At 46.6% G+C, this 20119-nt stretch overlaps 5 protein-coding genes across 8 annotated transcripts in view; 2 read left to right on the top strand and 3 right to left on the bottom strand.

The window, feature by feature from the left end:
• Positions 1-12219, top strand: part of LOC117217765 (irregular chiasm C-roughest protein) — a 263272-nt gene extending 251053 nt beyond the window's left edge. For all 4 annotated transcript variants that reach the window (XM_033465597.2, XM_033465596.2, XM_076527481.1 and 1 more), the window contains one exon: positions 93-12219. In XM_033465597.2, coding sequence (XP_033321488.1) covers positions 93-191 — 99 coding nt within the window. In that variant the 3' untranslated portion in view covers positions 192-12219. The remainder of the gene's footprint in view (positions 1-92) is intronic.
• Positions 12220-12299: 80 nt separating this feature from the next.
• LOC117217769 (Phosphatidylinositol glycan anchor biosynthesis class M) lies at positions 12300-13762 on the bottom strand. The gene has a single exon (XM_033465601.2). It carries the CDS (start codon positions 13612-13614, stop codon positions 12469-12471), a length of 1146 nt encoding a protein of 381 aa, XP_033321492.2. The 5' UTR covers positions 13615-13762; the 3' UTR covers positions 12300-12468.
• A 154-nt stretch (positions 13763-13916) lies between these two features.
• Positions 13917-14639, bottom strand: LOC143260902 (cx9C motif-containing protein 4). The gene is made up of 3 exons (XM_076527482.1): positions 14459-14639; positions 14234-14370; positions 13917-14145 (listed from the first exon to the last, which is right to left on the bottom strand). The coding sequence occupies exons 1-3, from the start codon at positions 14514-14516 to the stop codon at positions 14128-14130; spliced, it is 213 nt and encodes a 70-aa protein (XP_076383597.1). The 5' UTR covers positions 14517-14639; the 3' UTR covers positions 13917-14127.
• A 173-nt stretch (positions 14640-14812) lies between these two features.
• On the top strand, positions 14813-15995 carry EMC6 (ER membrane protein complex subunit 6). The gene is made up of 5 exons (XM_033465602.2): positions 14813-14986; positions 15268-15428; positions 15489-15581; positions 15667-15686; positions 15767-15995. Exons 1-5 carry the CDS (start codon positions 14950-14952, stop codon positions 15795-15797), a joined length of 342 nt encoding a protein of 113 aa, XP_033321493.1. The 5' UTR covers positions 14813-14949; the 3' UTR covers positions 15798-15995.
• Positions 15996-16220: 225 nt separating this feature from the next.
• Positions 16221-20104, bottom strand: Eaat-2 (excitatory amino acid transporter 2). Its single transcript, XM_033465599.2, has 10 exons — positions 19967-20104; positions 19135-19326; positions 18970-19057; positions 18676-18874; positions 18374-18584; positions 18026-18307; positions 17690-17923; positions 17417-17611; positions 17204-17338; positions 16221-17137 (listed from the first exon to the last, which is right to left on the bottom strand). Exons 2-10 carry the CDS (start codon positions 19206-19208, stop codon positions 16930-16932), a joined length of 1626 nt encoding a protein of 541 aa, XP_033321490.1. The 5' UTR covers positions 19209-19326; positions 19967-20104; the 3' UTR covers positions 16221-16929.
• Between the last annotated feature and the right edge of the window lie 15 nt (positions 20105-20119).

Raw genomic sequence — 20119 nt, 5'->3', positions numbered from 1 at the left:
CGGCGGTAGACTACTACTTCGTCGAACGATTCGAAACGAATCACGCGCCGGCTAATATCGCATTGTTTCACGCAATTGTCCATGGTTTCCAGGCTCCATTGTCGGCGCACTACATCACGGGCGGCCCGAACGGCGGCGTCGCGACGGTGAAACGCACCTCGGCGGTGGGGACGTTAGCGACGCATGTATGAGGCCAGGGGGTCTATCCGAACTAGAACCGTCGACGTTCGGGCCTAATTAACACCGTCTTTGGACACCGGCAAACCCTCGAAGAGACTCGGTACTCGAGCTCGAGTATATCGAAGCCACGGGGGACGTTTCCCTCGAACGCGAGCAGCTACCACGACTGCCGGCAGGAGATGTTCGAGAGCAGCGAGGACGTCGATCAGCAAACTTCCATGACGGCGTCGGAGATCGAACGACTGCTGGGAGAGTCGAGGCTGGGGATAGAGCACGATAAAAAGTATCGGCCGAGGGGGCGAGCGCAGCGGATCGCCGAGAACGGGGAGACGCTCAGGTACATCGAGTTGGTGCTGCGGCAGCTGAGGAGGGCCAGCCGAGATCATCGGCAGCTGGTCGAGGAGCGTCATCGGATCGACGCCGAGCGGCCGCTTCGCGAGTCGTCGATCGCGCGCTGGCACCCTTCGAGCGAGGCTCGGATCCCGGCAAGACGGGACCGTAATCACGAGCGCGCCCCCTGGGAGAGACACCCCCTGGCGTCGCGGTCGACCCCCGGCAGACGGGAGGAGTCGCTGGAGCTGGCGGAGTTCGCTGGCTTCGACGTCGCCACGAAACTGTTGACCAAAAGGAAAACCTACGGGACGGGTTTTAGTATTCCGGAGACGACGCCGAGCAGGATTCACGAGCGGCCGGGCATCGGCCGACAGGGATTCCGACACGTTCCCGGTTACGCAGGAATCGATACCGCGATTATTCAATGAACAGCCGCGATCCGGCTCGCTTCGCGGCGTATAAGGGTCTCGCTGCCTCGGGCGAGCCTCGGCAAAAACGAGAGGAACACACGCACCTGCCGGCAGCCGAACGTGTATGGAGAAGCCGGTGCTCGGCTTTCGTAGATTCAGGGTGTATCCTCTGCGACTGGTTTCGCGGAACGGAGCCGGACGAGCAGGCGTATCGGGCGCGGTGGTGCACCGGTCGAGTTCTTGCGAAACGATCGACCGTCTCCGGCGCACGGTGTTCCATTTTAAGAAGACTGAAGGCGAGAGGAAGAGAAGGCTCCTCCGTGACATGGGAACGCCGTATTTTCCTGATTCGCCCGATGCTGGTCGGCCACCGTGGCTGGACACCAGTGGGGGAGACAACACATCCGGAGGACAGAAGCAATACGGTCGGTGTACGCGAGACAGTTTCGAGTCGACGGGCGGAGCGGAAAATGAACGTCGACGAAAGACGACTACTGTGTTCGAGGGACGTTGATGAACGATGAGGGACGGTGATTAGGTTCGTAGATCGAAGGGGCTCTTCGGAACGAGGACAGACCACTCGGTATCGACAATCTTTTTATTCGCATAATTTAGATCTCGATAAGCATTTAAAGCGGTTCGCTCGAAGTAACGAAGAAGGACGAGAAATCGGATCGGATCGGCTCGAGTCGATCGAGCGGAATCGGATCGGATCGGATCGAATCGAGGCGAACCAGATCGGAGCTCGTTGCGAGAGTCGTCGTTGGTCGAAGTAGCGGTCTACTTCGCGGGGGAGGAACGCGTGTGCGCGTTGTTCGCGTGCTCCCTTGGGATACCGAACACGCGGCCGAAACAAGCTTCGTCGGGTATTTCGCTTTTTTGAATATGTGATATCGAGACGGACGCCCGGCCCGGACGCGGCGACGTCGAACGTTTTTCGGCGACGTCGCGTCGTCGCCCGGCCGCGGACCGGCAACGTCTCGGCTGCTACTTCGACGTTACTGTGTCGCGCTGCCTTTTTTTATTTGTAGGAAAATACGAAGTTATAGATCTCGCGCAGTATTCGCAAAAATAAAAGCGCACTAAAGCGGGAGAGAGCAAACGCGACAGCGCCGATGATCGCGCGGGACTCGTGCGACAAGGCCCGCCGCGATCACGTGTCTCCTTTGCGGCCTGACGATTCGATTAGGCGCGAACGCGTGCTTGTCAAACGATCCACGCGTTCGCCGGGCCGACGTTTGTAAAATAGATAGCTAAAATGATTAGGTATATATTCGTACATACATATATACGTATACGTATATGTATATGTATGCGTATGTGTATACGTGTACGTGTACGTGTACGTTATATGAATATGTATGTGTATATGTATATGTATATATACATACATAGATATAAATATATATTATACACCTGTTGTCAATATGAACATAGGGCCTACAGTTCGGTGGCGCTACGAGAGCAAAACACTATTGAAATAAGCTCGTTCGCGAGTAGAACGGCTTCCTGTAAATATACTATATAACTATACAACTAAATAACAGCAACAACAACAACAACAACAAAAAGCGAACTATCGAAGCGAGGGAAGTTTTAGGCGAAACTTATCCGAGGAGGAGGCAGAATATTCGAAAAGTATTCGCTTGATTGCGCTCGTTGTTAAGTTATCCTGATTTTGCTCGGAATTGTAAATCGGTTCGTTTCTTTCTGTTCGTTCGGGACGTTCGTGGTTCACGGATGAAGAGAGGGATCGATCGATCGAATTTAACCTCGACGATCGACGCAACGGTCCCGGATTTAAGCAAGTGCGACGATTGTAAAAAAAAAAAGAAGAAAAAGAAAAAGAAAAGAAAAGAACCGAGAAGACATCACTGATTCAGGTCGCGATTACGTTCACCGAGGATCAAATACCATTTGATTACGATAACGAAACAGGGTAGCCTATCAATTATTAAAAAAAACAAGAAAAAAAAACGATTCCGAGGGAGAAGGCTGCAGAGTATGAACCGGCGCATTGCTCGCGCGGCAGATCGGTGATCGACGGAAACGAACTCGAAGGAGAGAGAAAACTCGACGGAGAAACTCGAGCGAGCGTGTCAGAGCGTCAACGACGAGCGAGAACGGCCACCGGACGACAGCGTGCTGCTCGTCGCCGACGGCCGTTCCGTGGCTAGAACGAATATACATTTGTATTGCCAGAGGATATCTTTATATTGTGACGTCTGTAACATAATTTCTGTACATATCTGGAATTATTGCTCACCGTATCTCGTAAGATTTAGTTAGTTTTGTAACTGTGAACAAAAGATGAGAAAAACAAAAAGGAGGAACACTGTTTGCGCGCGTATCCGGCTCTACGCGCGGATCTACACCCCCCGCGGGCAGACAGTTCCCGCCGGAAAACCGGTCCGCCCCGGTCGTCGAAGATCGGAAAAACAGAATCAGTATTCGCTACGATACTTCCTTCCTATTGAGGACCCGTTCTCACATTCCGCGATCGAGCGTAAGTGCAGCCAGTCGTCGAAGAAACGACGATCAGTTCCTTCGTTCGCGGCGTCGCAACGGCGGGACCCGCGGTCAGGCCCGAGCGAGATCGTGCAGAGTAGTATTATTACACTTGTAAGCGTGTTCGATTTCGGCGTTGCTCGGCCCGCTCGTTCTCGAGGCCGCGACGTCGCGCAACCTCGTCGACGGAGCGGCGTTTCCGGTGCTCCGGGAACTGTCCGCCGGAAATCCGGCTTATTGTACATCTACCACTCTGTACAATGTTCATGCTGATGTTACTGTTAACTATTTAAAATGGAGGAAAGTTTGTATGCGTGTGCGACCGATTGCGAGAGAGAGAGAAAGAGAGAGAGAGAGAGAGAGAGAGAGCGAGAGACAGAGCGTATGCGAGGGGAGCGTTTTTTCAAGAATCTCATTCGAAGCGCGCAAACGAAGACGAGTGCGCGTGCGGGCGCGCTAAACGCGGGAATTGAAATTCAAAAGGGCGCGCGTACGCGCACGGACGCGTCACATGTAAATGTGTAATTTGCTTGACGGAACTGTACAGACTCACGAAGAAGCGGAAGAAGACACACACACACACACACACACACACACACACACGCGCGCGCGCGCGCGCGCGCGCGCGCGCGCGTACACCAAACATACAAGTACGCCGGCGGCGTATTGTTGCTCGCCTATAGTCGTACAGTAATGTCTCCCTTACTGACGCTCAGATTGTCCACTGAAATTGACAATTTGGGAAGAGGAGATACGATTGTTCGAGCCTTGCAGCTCGTTTTTTATAATTACCGATTCTCAATAACTATAAGAACGAGCTGCAAGGCTCGAATTCGCAAGGCTCCACTTCCCAAGTTGTCCATTTTCGTGGACAATTCGAGCGTCAGTAAGGGAGACATACTGTATCCCGAAGAGGGAGCGCGTACGCAACAATTTACGGCACGAGGATGAGCCGGAACGAGAGAGAAGAGAGAAATCTTATACATACAGACACATGATTTCTATTATAAAGATAGTAGGTTAACGAAGTATACTGCGGGAAGTAATTACAATCAATGTACTGGATGGCCCGAGGCGATGTTAAAATTAGAAAAGTTTATGTCGTTTGAATCTTAGGAATTTACGCCTTCTTGCCGCGCGGCCATCCTATACGTATTAATTGGTTATCTGTCAATTATTAATTAAATTATATCGATTTCTTCGCCTTTAGTCAAGGAAAGGAACGAGAGAGAGAGAGAGAGAGAGAGAGAGCCGGGCGTCGGGCTGTCCTCCGGGACCGAGCGGAACGCTAATCATCCTCTTCCCGCGACGCTGTTCCTCGCGTTGCTCGAGGAACCTCGTCCGCGTATAAAAGAGCATAAATAACGGTGTACATCATCGAATAGTTTATTTTTCTATAGTGCAATCATTTCATTTCGTGCAATTACCGGGATCGTTGTTTTCATTGAAAGTTTATCCGCGCGGCGAACGTTCGCGATCGGTCTCGTAGACCCGAGGAAGCCCGACACTCGCGGCTTGGTCACGCTGTGTTGTAAAACGCGAAATTTTTAGGCAATCTAAACGAGTCCTCTAGCGAACGATCGTACGTTCCGTTGTTGCGCGAGTGCGCGAATTGGAAAACGGAAATGAAAGAGAGAAAGAGAGAGGGAGAGAGAGAGAGAGAGAGTGAGTGAGAGAGTGAGAGAGAGAGAGAGAGAGAGAGAGAGCGAGAGAAAGTGGAAAAATATTGCCTAACAGGGTGAGCGAGGGAAGTTTTTCAAATTTGTTGATACATTTCATACTTTTACGACTAGGAATTATGGCCTATTACAAACTATTTCGCAAAATTTATCCGTCGATTCAGTCGTTTTTATTCGCGGACGCGACACGACCGGCTGCGTTCAGTGATTTAATCGACGTGCCCCGGCGCGGGGATGGCCTGGAAACAACTGGAAGAATCATAGTCGGGCGTTTCAATGGGACGTGCCGCGGCATTGTTCCCAGTGTAAATAACGTTTCGACGCTGGGGGCTTAGATCGTAAAACGCGAAACGAAAGGAAACAAGCAACGAAAAAAGAAAAAAAAAGAAATAGAAGGAATCTCTATCCTATCGCCGAGAAGCACGTAAATCACGCTGCGCGAATCGGATAACGCGCGCGCGGCCGCGCTCTATTAAAAACGATCGAGAGTGTCCCCTTCGGTGCCCCTCCACCCACACGCTCCTAAACTAAACCCGAACCCACCCGATTCGCGAACTGAAACGCAAAGTGAATTTCTAGGAAACGAATACATACTTTGTCGCGAGCCGTCGCGCGAACTGCGTTTCGAAGCGAAGCTCGCGTCGTTACTAAGTACGAAAACTATTTCTAATTCGACTGAGCGATGATGTATAGAAGAGGAGAGAGACACGCGTATAGCATATATATATATATATACATATACCCCCATATTTTTCTCGATGTTAAGCTTCTTTCGCGGAATTTCGAGCGAGCGGAACCGCGAGACCTTTGACGATCCGAGAGCCGCGATCGCCGTTGCAACACGAGAGAGCATCGTTAAATTGTCCGTTTCGCGGAGCGCTGGTTCGTGCCGATCGTCTCCTCTTTTCTCCGGTTGGATCCACGAAATTTCGACGGACGGACGCGCGTTTCTTTTTCGATCGATTCCGCGACCACCGAACGTACCGCTGCTAATCCGTTATTTTCTCTTCGAGCAGCGACCCCGACCAATAATTTCGACAAACGCGCCGCGATCCGAGCTTCGAGAACGATTCGTCGTCGCGAACGTCTCGCCGCGACTGCATCGATCCGCATTTAAATTGAACCCACGATTCGCTGCTCCGCCGGAGACAATGAGAAGCAAACGCGGAAACAAAGACTGCAACCGTGAAATCGACCGATCACTGGAATTGCACGGTATCGACCAACGATTCGGACAGGAAGTTCCGCGCTCGCGCTCGTCTGGCCGATGTATACAAGAGTCGCGTGACTTCGCTCCGAACGAACACTCTCGCAGAAAACGACGAAAGAAGCGAGCGAACGACAGGACGTCCGCGATAATAACGAGAGAGGTTCGTGATATCCGCGGTGGGATAGCGTTGCAGCGAATAGGGCTCGTTATTAACTCGTTATTACCATCATCTCCCCCCCCCCCACCCTCATCATCATCTTGCTTGTTCTTTTATTTCTGCTGGCCTTTTTGTGCCCGCCGCACGGCTCGTTTAATGGAACATTAGTTTCGCGCATAGTCACGGCACTCGCCGGACCGAATCGTTCCGCGAAAATTAGTACAATTAGCCCGCGCACAATGGAATTTCATTATCGCGCTCGGCCTGCCTGCGAGACGAGCTCTCTTCGTTGACCGGCCCGTCGAATCCGAAAATTCAAGGAACCGCGAGCCGACTCGGAAAATTCGCTTAGAACTCCCGGACGCGATGGACAAAATTCAACGTACAATAATGTCTCCCTAAGTGACGCTCGGATTGTCCACTAAAATGGATAATTTGGGAAGAGGAGATACGATTATTCGAGCCTTGCGGTTCATTTTTATAGCCACGAATTGTCAACAACTACAAAAACGAGTTGCGAGGCACGAATAATTGTCCAGTTTTTTGGGCAATCTGAGGCGTCAGTTAGGGAGACATTACTGTACAATAATGACTCCCTTACTGACGCTTGGATTATGCAGAAAAATGGACAATTTGGGAAGAGGAGATACGATTATTCGAGCCTCGCAGCTCGTTTTTATAGCTGTCGACAATTCGTGTCTATAAATACGAACCGCAAGGATCGAACAATCGTATCTCCCCTCTCTGAATCGCCCATTTTTCTGGACAATCCGAGCGTCAATAAGAGAGACATTACTGTATTTACGAGCCAAAAATGCTGAATAACAATTCAACAGAACGGCATCTTACATTTTTCATAGTGCTTGTCGATATTTGATGATTAAACTGCAGCCATTTGTGCGTTCGTAATGCACAACTGCGCGAACTGCAATGTACAGTAATGTCTCCCTTACTGACGCTCAGATTCTGCACAAAAATGGACAATTTGGGAAGAGGAGATACGATTATTCGAGCCTCGCAGCTCGTTTTTATAGTCGTCGACAATTCGTGACTATAAATACGAACCGCAAGGATCGAACAATCGTATCTCCCCTCCCTGAATCGCCCATTTTTCTGGACAATCCGAGCGTCAATTAGAGAGACATTGCTCGGGTGGGGCGTGTACGGGAATTTCAAGCGAAGTCGAGGAAGCGCTCCGCGCGGGGAATATCTGCTCCGAGGAAGAATAAATTAACCGAATGAAAAGGTAACTCGATCCGGAAGAAATGTAACGAGAAGGAACTTTCGTAACGCGATCAATGCGAGAAGTTTCCGTTGCGAACGGGCGGCAGTACATTCCGGATAGCATCGCGCGGCGAATTGGCAAACTTCGCGCGGCGAGCCGGGCCGAACTTCGGGCCGAAACACTATTCCCGTTTGATAACTACTTTTTACCGATCCGTTCGCACGTGGCCCACTCACCTCCCCCCTCCCCCTTTTTCTACGCGGTCGATTTCACTAGCACCACCGAAACTATTCCGATACGAGTTCCCCTCGAACCGGTCGATCGCTGCGGATCGAAAACGAAACGCTCGTTTCTCGTCGCGTCGGATCGTTGATTTCGCCGGATCGGCAAAATTGTTCGCGAGCGCACAAGTGGACCGCGCGTGTGTGGTGGTCGAAAGGCGAATCAGGGCCGATGGAACACCGTGTATGTATATATTTCACTCTAGAGATTTGAACTACGAACGAGCGAGTCACCCTTTTTAGTGTACATTACTTTGTACGATAGCCTAACGAACGTTTAGCTAGACACTACTTGAGATTTCCGTACGAAAGGCAACGAGGAGGAAGAACAGTCGCTGTTTCCGGGATGTTTTTTCCGTGCGATCGTTCTCGCGCGCTGCCCAAGAGGAGATTGAATCGCCGCGGACGCGATACGGAAAAATCGGCTGCGAACTTTGTCGCTCGACGCGACAAAATAGAATCCCCGACACGATTCGCACACGGGGAAACTAGCTCATTGATTAATTAATTAGAAAAAGGGAGGTCGTTCGTCTTCGACTCTTCTATTCCCTCGTTTGCGAATCGCGAGCCCGAATGTATCGGAACAGATTAATCGAAGCTTAATTCACTCTTTTTGGATTGCGATCGCACGAGCGTCGGGGTTCGGGGACGCGGCTGTATTAAACAGGTCAAACAGGTCAAACAGTCCGATGATAGTCGACTTCCAAGGAACAACTGAAACACGTTTCACGCCTCCGTATCGGTTTAGCCGAAGTTCAATCCCGAATTTCTCGCATGTACCTGTAGCGTTAAAAGATCGGTTGGCCGCGAAAACGAAGCCCGTGAAAGAAGATCGCGCAGCATTCGCACAAGATCTTCCGTTAGCGAGACAGTCAAATTTAGAAAAGAAGAGAGAGAGAGAGAGAGAGAGGAAGTGAGAGAAAATAAGCGAGCGTGAGTGTATGCGTGAGAGAGTGAGAGAAAGAGAAATTCTTTCGAGGAACGAACGCGGCAGAAAATTTACCCTTCGATAACGACAGTGTGCCAACAACCCCTTCCCCCCCCCTTCTTATTCCGAGCGTAGCCGTCGACTAATCGCGTTTCTCATTCCCTTCGACGCCTCCGAGCTACTCGGGGTTTCGATCGCGTTGCAGCCGCGTGATAAATACTCCGTGAACGCGAATGGAGAAAGTTTCATTTTTGCCACGAGAACCTATGAGCGATGTAATCGAAGAGGTTCGCGACTGTACGGCTTGGTCGAAGAAACCGAAACGAAACAAAACTCTCGTCGAGCAGAGAAACGCGCGCGCGTTTGCGAACGGTCGCGAATTCTTTCGATCGAAATGCCGCAAGAATGTGAAGTACAAAAGGGAAACGTTAAAGGGAGAAATACAATGATCTGTCGATTCGTTTTTGTTTTTTTTTTCAATTTTTGCAACGTTTCCGGCAGTCGACAGACGAAACGCGACGATTTCGTCGCCGCTTCTACGAGATACGGATTTGCCCTTTCGCTTTCAACCCCCCATCAACCCCGCCGACCAATGCCCCCCCTACCTCCTCTCCGTGGAATTTTGTTTTGTTTTGCGAACCCTTCACCCCCGCAGAGGACTAGATTTCTCGAGACGAGAAGCGTTCCTTTTCTTTCTTACTCGCACCGGTGACGACCAGGAAAAAAGGAAGGCAACGACGAGACCAAAGAAATGTTTATTTTAATGTTATGTATATTAATTGAGTTTATGCCGTGTAAGTCGATGCATTTATCCGTGCGTTGCGCCCCAGTGCTTTAATTACTCTTTATCGTTTCCTTACGTTTTAATTATTCGTATTATTCGTAAACGCGGATGCTGTCGCCCGCGCATAATCACGTGTACCGAGGAGCATACGTTCTTTTTTTTTCTTCCTTAGTTTTTTTAGATAAGTTTCTGTGCGTTCGCGTAATCGAACGCGATAGATCTTTTTATATACTTAAGGTGTACATTTCTTTTGCTCGACTTAACCGTTCGTCGGACATCGTCGTAACGCCGACGATGATCGTCGTGATTATTTTTATTATTATTATTATTTATAGTCGATTTGGTTTACGTGTTAATTATTAAGCAGCTCTAGAGTGCCGTTTATTTTATATTTCTCGTACAGTGTAATGTGTATCACCGCTGTTAACATATTTTATTAAAACTTTGCCATATAATACCTCCCGTAGTCTCACACGTCCTCCCAGTCACGTTCTATCACATTTGTCCGCCGTTCAATCGCTGAACAAACACCATGATTCACGCGTCGAACAATCCTGGCTGCGAGACGTCCTCCCGGCTTCACGACCTCTCGTTTTCCGTCACACAATTGCAAAATCAATCTCTCAGTCCTGTTCTCCTCGTGGGACCCCTTAGTGTCGCTGTTTTGTTACAACCATTTTCAAAAGCAACTCTACCGGAAACAAAAGCCTTTCGACGCACCGTGAAAGAACCGAAGGAACAAGCGGTTCGGATGCGCCCCGTAACGTTGCGTCGTTTTCAGAAATATCGCGCCGTGCAAAATCGGGTCGCTCCGCGAGGGCCACATCCGCCGTTTCAAAGCGTTCCACGCACGAGCATCGTCGTGGGCCGCTTTTTTAGCCCCCGCGAAATCCACTCGAGCAGCCGCGTCTGCTCGCCGAAACCTGCTTTCCGTGCACGAGACATCCCGGAGCGCTTTTCTTTTTCTTTTCTTCTTTCGCTCGGGATCCTCCGGGATAATTCGAGACGAAGAGCTTTTCGCCTGTCGCACGAACGCCAAGATACGTAATGTCTCCCATACCGACGCTCAGATTGTCCACTAAAATGGACAATTTGGGAAGAGGAGAGATACGATTATTCGAGCCTTGCGGTTTACTTTTATAGTTATAAATTGTCCACGATTATAAAAACGAGCCGCGAGGCTCGAACAATCGTATCTGCTCTTCCCAAATTGTCCATTTTAGTGAACAATCCGAGCGTCAGTAAGGGAGACATTACTGAATATTCCTCGGAGAACCGCGGCCGATATCGGAACCGAAACGAGCGATCGATCAGGGTTTTTGCTTGCGCATAATCGAACATTGGTTTCGCGATAACGTTAACGATAACATTCGTTTCGCTATTAGCATCGATATCGAGGATGGTCGCAACCGTGACAAGAAGAATTTGCATTTCATGCAAACAGATCGTTGAGATTGCGAGAAATTGTTTCGGTTTCGAATTCCTGGGCCGCCCTTCGTTTTCCTTTTCCTCTCGGAGACGCTGCTTTCCTTCCATCCCGGTGATCATTAATTTTCGAACGATCTCGGCGCGACGACGATCGATGATTTCTCTCGTAAATACGAACTTAATCCGAGTCACGTGTTCTCGGTGCCTGCAGGCTACCGAAACGATGCCTCGGTTCGAGAACTAATTAGCCGCTGCAGCAGGGCCCCAGAGTCCAAGTGTCGCTTCTTCCGTTTTACCTATTTATCATCGGTGATTTTGCCTCAACTGGATGTCGCCGGGTTCGGGTTAAGAATCGATTGTATCCTCGCCTCGAGGGATATAAAATAGATTATTTCACATAGCTCACAGTTCAATAAAAAACTGTAACAAAAGCAATGAAAGAAAATAATGCTATTTTTATATGTTGCATCGTCTGCCGTGGTGATCTATAGTTGTACGAACTATGTATTTACGTTTCTCGTTACCTCCCCCCCTTTCTTCTTTCATCGATCTATATATACCGATTGGGCCATTTCATGTCACGTCGTTGATTTCCGTATCTTTTTTCTCTCTTTGTTTGTCGGGGGATGTTCGCAACGCGATCACACCGTGGATCATGCCGGATGTTTCAACGACGAACCCCGTTTCTTTTGTGTACGTGTCGGGCTCGATATTCGAGCCGCGCGACAAAATGATATATTGATATATCGTATTTTTTTATACTCTCGTTACATAAAGTTACTATACGTTCGAGTGGTGTCGTCAGAAATTGTGAGAAGCATTCTCGTATACTTTTGACAAGGAATGTCCCAGTAATAATTAATATCATCAAACATTAGCAGCTTAGAAGTAAACGACGAGAAATATTTCTGAAGATGATCCAAAGGATGCTCTTGCTCACAATTGATATAGATTACTACATTAAGATTTACTATTATTGTATTATTATTACTATATCTACATTCCTTTTAAGAATCTACCACTATTACTTTACGAAACCATCTGTAAATAAGTATTTTGTATTCCTGCAAGAATAAAATTAAGAACCATTAAAACATCTCCCTTGATTGCTTTTAACGTTGTCCTTGCGTCGAGAAATCATCGGCGGGATATCGGAACGTTGATTAATTATTAAAATTGACGAGGTTTTTATGTATATTTCTATTATCGTTTATTTACATACATATATATATACGTGACAATGAACTCGGTTTAAGAATACGTTGTGCAAGTATTTCTCTAATGTTCTCTCATAATATTATAATAATAATATTATATAATATTATTATAATATAATATATATTCCCTAATGTTCATAATATAGTATAACGTCGTTTAAAACCTTAACGTTTACGAAGAAAAATAATAAACCAGAAAGCCAAATAAACGTAAAAGTATTCAACCCTCGAAACTCTAACAAGTAAGCGGCTAGTAACCAAAGACCTTGACTCGAGAGCCAGACGAAACATAAGCATAGAGATCTTTTCACACTTATTCGAAATCTTGGGAGACACACAGGTAGCAGTGATAAAAACCAGAAGAAGTATTGCGATGTCATCACTGGATTGTACGTCACCATTACCATGGCTTGCGTGAACATTGCAAACGGTATTTCGGACTTTCTTGAATATTTATACGACAGGGTGAGTAACAATATAAATTGTGGTAAGAAGGTAAACATTTTTTGAATTGTGCTCGGTGAATGGGTCGCGGACAAATACAGCATGTAAAAGTAAACGGAGAAATTGTGCCTCGCGTCTTTACGGATCACGTGGTAAAGGAAGCTCTCGTAAAGAAATTTGTATCCGTAGAAATAATAATTTACGACGGTTAAAAGAATCAGGGAAGATACGCAACCCGACACCAATTTCCATTGATCTTTCGTCGGCGCTAGAACGTTCTTATTAAGTGATAAATACATTGGTAAACTAAATACGATAGGATATAGTCTGAAATGAATCGATAAACCGTGCACCAAGCCTGCTAACGCGTATTTATCTCGAAGGAATAAATCCAAGGTCGACAAAACTAAGAGAACAGCCACAGAATCCGCGTTTCCTCGAGTTGAAATAATAATTGTAAAAGGATTGTACAACCATACCAGAGAGCACCTGTGTTTCGTTTTCTCGTTACAGTTTTGAGACGACAGAATTCTTTTGATCAAAACTGCTATCAATATATCAACGAAAGAGAATAAAATTTTGCCGAAATTCTCGTGCAGAAAAATATTTGGCGTCAAAAGGAGGGCTAGCAACGGTGTATAACGATAAGTGTCGCGCTCGAACGGAGATCTCCCTACTGCGATGTGTCTTGCGGCATCGGTGAACACTTTGTAATCGATATCAGTGTACGGGACATTGAAAGTTTTATCGTGAAAGTTCGTATAAACTACCAAAGTTGCTCTAAGCACGAAAGCTATTAAACAATGTTTCCTAAATAATGGTGCATCCATTTTTTAAGTGCAAGCTAGGCTTCTCGGAGAATGCAAATTACTAATTAGAAGCTAAAGATTGCTGGTTCTAATTTTCATAGCCTCGTACCATTTCTTGTTGCCGCTTTCATCAAGCACGCCTTAAATGCATTAAATTCGCTTTCGCAATCGTTTTTCTTCAAATCAGGTTTTGTCAATACGCATGCTGCGTATTTAGCACCGGCTTCGTGACACTCGGCAACAAGAACTGGAAATTTCCTTAATCGTTCCTGCGCTTTTTTCGCTGCTTCCATTTTTATAGGATTAATACATCGTAACAGATCTTACATACTACTACCTATATTTTTACTACAATCAATACATTTCTTTCTGCGACATAGCTATTAAATCATAATCACTGTTATTTTAATGTTGCTTCTTGGGCTTGGGTGGAATCGTCACTGCTGTGTATAATATATGAGCTATAGGTAAAAGGCATATATAATACAAAGCTGTACGTTTGTTCACCCGCCTTTTAAATAATAAATCCATGATTTACTTTTGAGCTTTTCTCTGCAGAATAATTGCAATAAATTAATAAATATTACACACAATAAATTCCAATAACAATTTCTGAAATATACGATTTCATTGTACTTACATAATCCACAGTGTTATGCTCGTAAGGTTTAGCTGTATCAATTCCTTCGCAAACGATCGAATGACTTTTATGTTTAATGCAACATTGCCTTATTTCTTCTATAACTTCGTCACAGCGTGATGGTTGATAAACGTTGTCTGAAATTAAATATGTTTTGTGGTAAAGGTCTGGCCTAACCTCAATTCCGATATGTGTAGCTACGTCTAGTGAAATCAAATGACAAACCTTTCAAACACTGTTGTAGTTTGCACGCAAACTTTTTGCAAGGATCAAAACTTGTCATGCAAGAGAAAATATCTTATGGGGTTACGAAAATTCAGCAAAATATATCTTACACTATTAGATCGTAGTCTTTAATCCTGTAGAAAAGCTGCTGCTGAGATGGCTACGATCACGTGTCAGCTTCTCCTTTCAACCGCCACTTCCCTCGGAGCGCCACCGTACACATAGCTAACCGTATTTCAACCAATCCACAGAACCGCCATGATACGGATACCGTACTCGTGCGCCATCTGACGATACTTTAATGGAACGACCACACGAAATCACAAGGTTTTGTACATGTATATAATCACGCCTACATTGTGCATCGTGCTTCTGACGTTCTGACACAAGCAGCCGACAAAACCCAGTTGCTGTACATACTTAATCGTCAACGAATGTTTTGTTAGGTTAAATTATATAAATTGTGCATTTACACTGTCGAAAATACAATAATGTTGGGGAAAATCAAAACAAAGCAAGAGAAAGGAGGTAAGTGATTAAAATACAAATTGGATCGTTGCTTCTTTTACCCTCGAATCTTTGACTTATGATGTGCTTTTCGTGTCCGTAATAGGTTATGTTTTTGTTTAACAGCAAGTAATTCGATTACAGCAATTTTATTATCTGAAAATAATAAACATATATGTAACTCTTGGAAAACCGTTTTATTTTCTAATGAGAAACATTATTCGTTGGGCATTTTGTTAAATGTTGCTCAGTTTCCCACATGGCATTCATTCTCCTAGTCATGTAATTTAATATTCTTGCAGAAATTGTTGCTTACAGCGAAGCAGCTGTTGTAAATAATGCTGCTGTTGTAGAATATTGTAGGATATCTATGGCAGCTTTATCAGGCGGTACAGCTGGTTTATTAGGTTTAACAGGTTTATACGGTTTTGGATTCTACATTTTTGCAGTATTTGGATTATGGGTAAGATAATTCGATAAAAATAATATAGGAGCTCTTACAGCACCGTAATATATTTTATAGGCAATGTTATTGCTAAAAGCTGGGGGTCAATGGAAGAAATATTTTATAAGCAGACGAAATCTTTTAACCAGTGGATTTTTTGGAGGACTATTTGTATCCTTTAGATCGTCGTCGAATAGGTGCTCGATGTTATACCTTTTAAAACACATATTTTTCTTAACAGAACGTATCGCAACAGACATACGTGTTATTTTGGACGTATCCTTTCAAAATATTCAAACTCTTGCGTACTTTCTTCGCGCACATTCGTTCGTGTACTTTCCTCAATCTATAATCAGATTTTTATATGGTATGGTACACGTCTACTGATCCAAAGGACGCTTAGTTTTAAGAATTTATATTTTTTAACTAAATAGGTGCGTCGTTAATAAATTAAATATATCACAAGCAATTCGCGAATTACTAGCCAGAGTAATGACACTGTCGAGAGAGAGCACAGCGTGATGCGTTGTATATGTGTGTACATAGGATAAATTCTCTTTCAAAAATATATCTGTTCCACCGTTCCATCTGTCCAATCTTGTTCATTATTACATCCTATTCGAACTGTGAACACCAAATCGTTACAAGTTACGCGTGTACAAGTAAAAATAAACTTTAAAATTGTTTAATCGATACAACGTCTTTTCACTTTCTGCACGTTTCTCTGTCAACCTCCTGTGGCTGTTATCTTCGCCCACTCTTCGCTTAAGTTTACCCGAATCTTCGATAACAAGGAAAGAAATATGAACATTCGTTTCAATACGTCTATTTATTTTACTGATCACGTACTATGCATACAATAAATAACAAGATACGGTACACAAACATTGTAAACAAACACTATAAAATCCAACCATTTTTTTGTCCACATGAACATTATGTAATGTGTAACAAGTGAGTGAACACATTTAAAATGCTTGAAGTATTATTGTAACAAAATGTTTCACTTGCTTTTCCTTCGAACTAATCGTACGAGCAAAACGTTGTCGTGCTCGTCGTGTAACGAATCAAAAACATACGAACCTGCGTTCAACTGTCTACACAATAGAAGTTTCGATTAACTCTTAATGAAAAAAAAAACAAAAAAAACGATACGTATCGTTTATATATTATAGTGAACAGGCTGTCAACAATAGGTAACAATATCGCTTTGTACTTGGCATGCTCACATTTTTTATCGCGTTCCGCATATCCGACCATTACAATATTATTATTGAATCGTTAACAATGATTTGTTTGTTTTTTTAACGGTGCTATTAGTTAAGTTACAACGGTCTTCATGTTTCAAGATGTGATCGGCAGTGAAACATACTCTTTATCTCTACCAATTTCCTCGCCGTTGCAACAATTTCATCTAGAACAACGCGGGGGATGGACGAGCATCGTTTTCCTTTATTACGCCGCCGCTTGTGAAGTTGGGAAATAATCTCCGCGAGACAAGATCAGCGTACGGAATTCATCAGATCTTGGTTTCGGAAGTGTCGTCGGGAGTTTGTGCGCTCACGTGCCGGCAGCTCCCCGAGATGTCCTCGAGAGGCGTTCCCGTTTCAAGGCCTTCCAATTTACGCTCTTGATCCATTTTCTCCAGCTCGTCTTTGCTCAAGTGATACACTATTCCAGCACCGTAGGCGTCGCCCAGAACGTTTATGGAGGTCCTGATGCGATCCCTTCGAGAGATAAAGCAACGATTAAAATCCGTTCGAAGCATCGAACGAAGAAAAGAAGAAACTCACAATAGCCAATCGACGGCGAACAGCAAAGAAATGTCGCTGGTGGGTAGGCCGAGAGCAGTGAGCACAATTAACATAGTTATCAAGGCAGCGCTGGGTATGCTCGCCGCCCCTATACTCGCCAGGGTAGCTGTAAGACTGCAAAATCAAGCGCAAATAAGACCGAATAATGCAACCGAAACGATTATGTACACGGTTTCATGGGATCCTACGCACCTTACGGTAATAACTTCCCCTATTCCTAACGAAATTCCATTCATTTGAGCGATAAAGATCGCAGCCACGGCCTCGTAAAGCGCGGTGCCGTCCATGTTCACCGTGGCGCCGACCGCGACCACGAACCGGGTGACGCGCGGGTCGATTTTGTTGTTCTCTTCGAGGCAGCGGAAGGTTATCGGCAAAGTGGCCGCGCTAAAATCGTCGAACAGATGGCGATTACAAAGCTCTCCGACCGGGACAAGGGGCGGGGACTCGACGAATCGATTTTACCTGGACGCCGTGCCCAATGCCGTGATCCAAGCCTGCAACATACCCTTGAAGAACACGGCCGGATTTTTACGCGTTAAGAACCAAAATATCGCCGGCAGAGTGATCACAGCGTGGATCAGCAGGCCGAGGATCACCGTGATCATGTAAAGTGCCAACATCTGTGCAGTCGCCGCCAAATTAGTGATCGACATTATTTTCCCGGCTATCAGACACATGATGCCGAACGGGGCGTACCTGCGTGACATTAAGACTAGAGCCGACGTTGCTCCGTCTAATCATTTTTGGGCGTGAAAGATCGCGAAGCGTGAAATGAAGTTGCGGGACTCGATCGCTTACCACATCACAACGATACTGACAAGCTTCATGATTATTTCGTTCAACACCACGAAGAAGTCGACCATCAGCTTCCCGCGCGGACCGATCTGCCCGGCGACAAGGCCGAACGTGATGCAGAACACTATCATGCCCATCACGTTCGTGCCATCTTTATAGACTAACGTCGGCTCTAGGACGTAATCGCTCTGATTCCCGCTCCCTATGACCACCACTTTCTTCTTCACGTAAGTGGTCTGCGCTTGCTGGAAGCACGCCTGCATCAAGTTATCCGGCACCATGTTTCTAAAATATGATACTCGTTACTGGGCGATCGGCGGTCGTCTCGCTCCGCGCGCGCCTCTCCTCTACCTAATTATGTCCAAAATAGCGTCCAGAGTGGAGACTTTCGTGTCGTCCGGCCTCGGCGCGGTTATCGTCGACTTGATGCTCGGATCGCCGGGATGGATCATCAGCACCATTAAGATACCGATCACCGCCGCGAGGATCGTGGTCACCGTGTAATAGGTCAAAGCCCTGAAGCCCATCCGACCGGAACTTTTAGCGTCCAGCTGCGCCATTCCTGGCGAACGTTGCGACATTTTTTTTTAGGGAAACGTTTCGCCGCGTACAGATCGAACGACGCCTCGAAATGGCGTGTTGCATAATCTCACCGGAGACGAGCGAAGAAACGATCAACGGCAATATGAACATCTTCAACGCTCGCATGAGAAGCTCTCCGGGGAAACTGACCAGAGCTATAGACGGCGGCGATAGATTAGCTAGCCGTCCAAGGAATCCCAGAATCAGACCCAGGAAGACTCCGATCACCGTGAAGACGAGCAGCGTGTTCTCCTGTATCCAATCCACTACCTGCAGTGAAAGCGCGCGCGTACAATGCGTACCTATACCGGATACGATCGGTCGGAAGGGACATTTAGAGAGTAATAAATAAAGCTGCTACCGACACTTTGCAATCTGTCGAGCGGCGTCACCTCGTGACGCGCTTTGCCCTCCTCCTCGGTCGGTATCTTCTCGATCTCGTCGACGCACGACCTGCAAATTGTTCCCCCGGTTACTGAAAAGATAGACACGCGAGGGCTAACTAACGATCGAAGGTCCGCGAGTCTCACGTGTGGCTTTCCTTGACCTCCGAGGTACCCCTGAGGACTGCGACAGCCCCGGAGATACGTTGCGACAACGACATCGCGGTTGATTTTACGGTAACACGTCGCTTTAAGAATCCTCGAAGAGTCTTCCTCTGGGCACGAGGAAGATCGCGAACGCGTTTTCTATCATCCCGCGGTCCTCAACCGCCGCGGCATCTGCGTGGTACAAACGAAAATTCGATTATCACCTTGGAATACGAGGCGCCAGGCTCTTCTACTGTCCCCGGTATCCTAAGCTACAGCCGGTGATCTAGTTCGTACTAGAAAACGTTCTCTATTAGTATAAACACTATGCCGAGAGCGTGGCCGGGAGGCTCTGTCGCAAACATCTAGAAATCCCTAAGCTACCGCAATCCGGAAATGGCGAGTTCTTCGGATCATTTGAAGCAACTTCTTCCTTTATAAAAATGTTCTCCGAGGCACCGTTAACGAGTTATTAACGAAAAACAGCGACCAATAAGAATCGACTACGGATGACGCGAGGCGGGCCAGCCAACCAGCGCGCAAAACCCAGTTCCGCTCATTGGCTCGGCCGAGCTCGCCTCTCATTGGTCACTGTTTTTCGTCGATAACTCGTTAACGGTGCCTCGGAGAACATTTTTGTAAAGGAAAAAGTTGCTTCAAACGACCCGAGGAACCCGCCACTTTCGGATTGCGAGACATTTTTGGGACACCCTGTAGTTCTAGCGTCGAGGTAACGTTCGTACTAGAAAACGTTCTCTGTTAGTTGATATAAACACTATGCCGAGCAACTCTGTCGCGAACATCTGGAAGAACGGATCCTAGAAGGTCACACCTGAGTCCGTAGGAAGCGACGACGCACCGTTCCAAGATCACACAGCACTGGTACCGCGGAATCGGTGTAACGAGCTCAGCTCTCTACATCCGTAATCGCGGATCTTGGCGGGTCCTTTACGCGCGATGGACAGCCGAGTGACTACCGTATGAT

This window comes from Megalopta genalis, unplaced genomic scaffold, assembly GCF_051020955.1.
Source record: "Megalopta genalis isolate 19385.01 unplaced genomic scaffold, iyMegGena1_principal scaffold0023, whole genome shotgun sequence".
Classification (NCBI taxonomy): Eukaryota; Metazoa; Arthropoda; class Insecta; order Hymenoptera; family Halictidae; genus Megalopta; species Megalopta genalis.
Note: the sequence above shows the minus strand (reverse complement) of the source record. Positions and strands in the feature narration are given on the sequence as shown.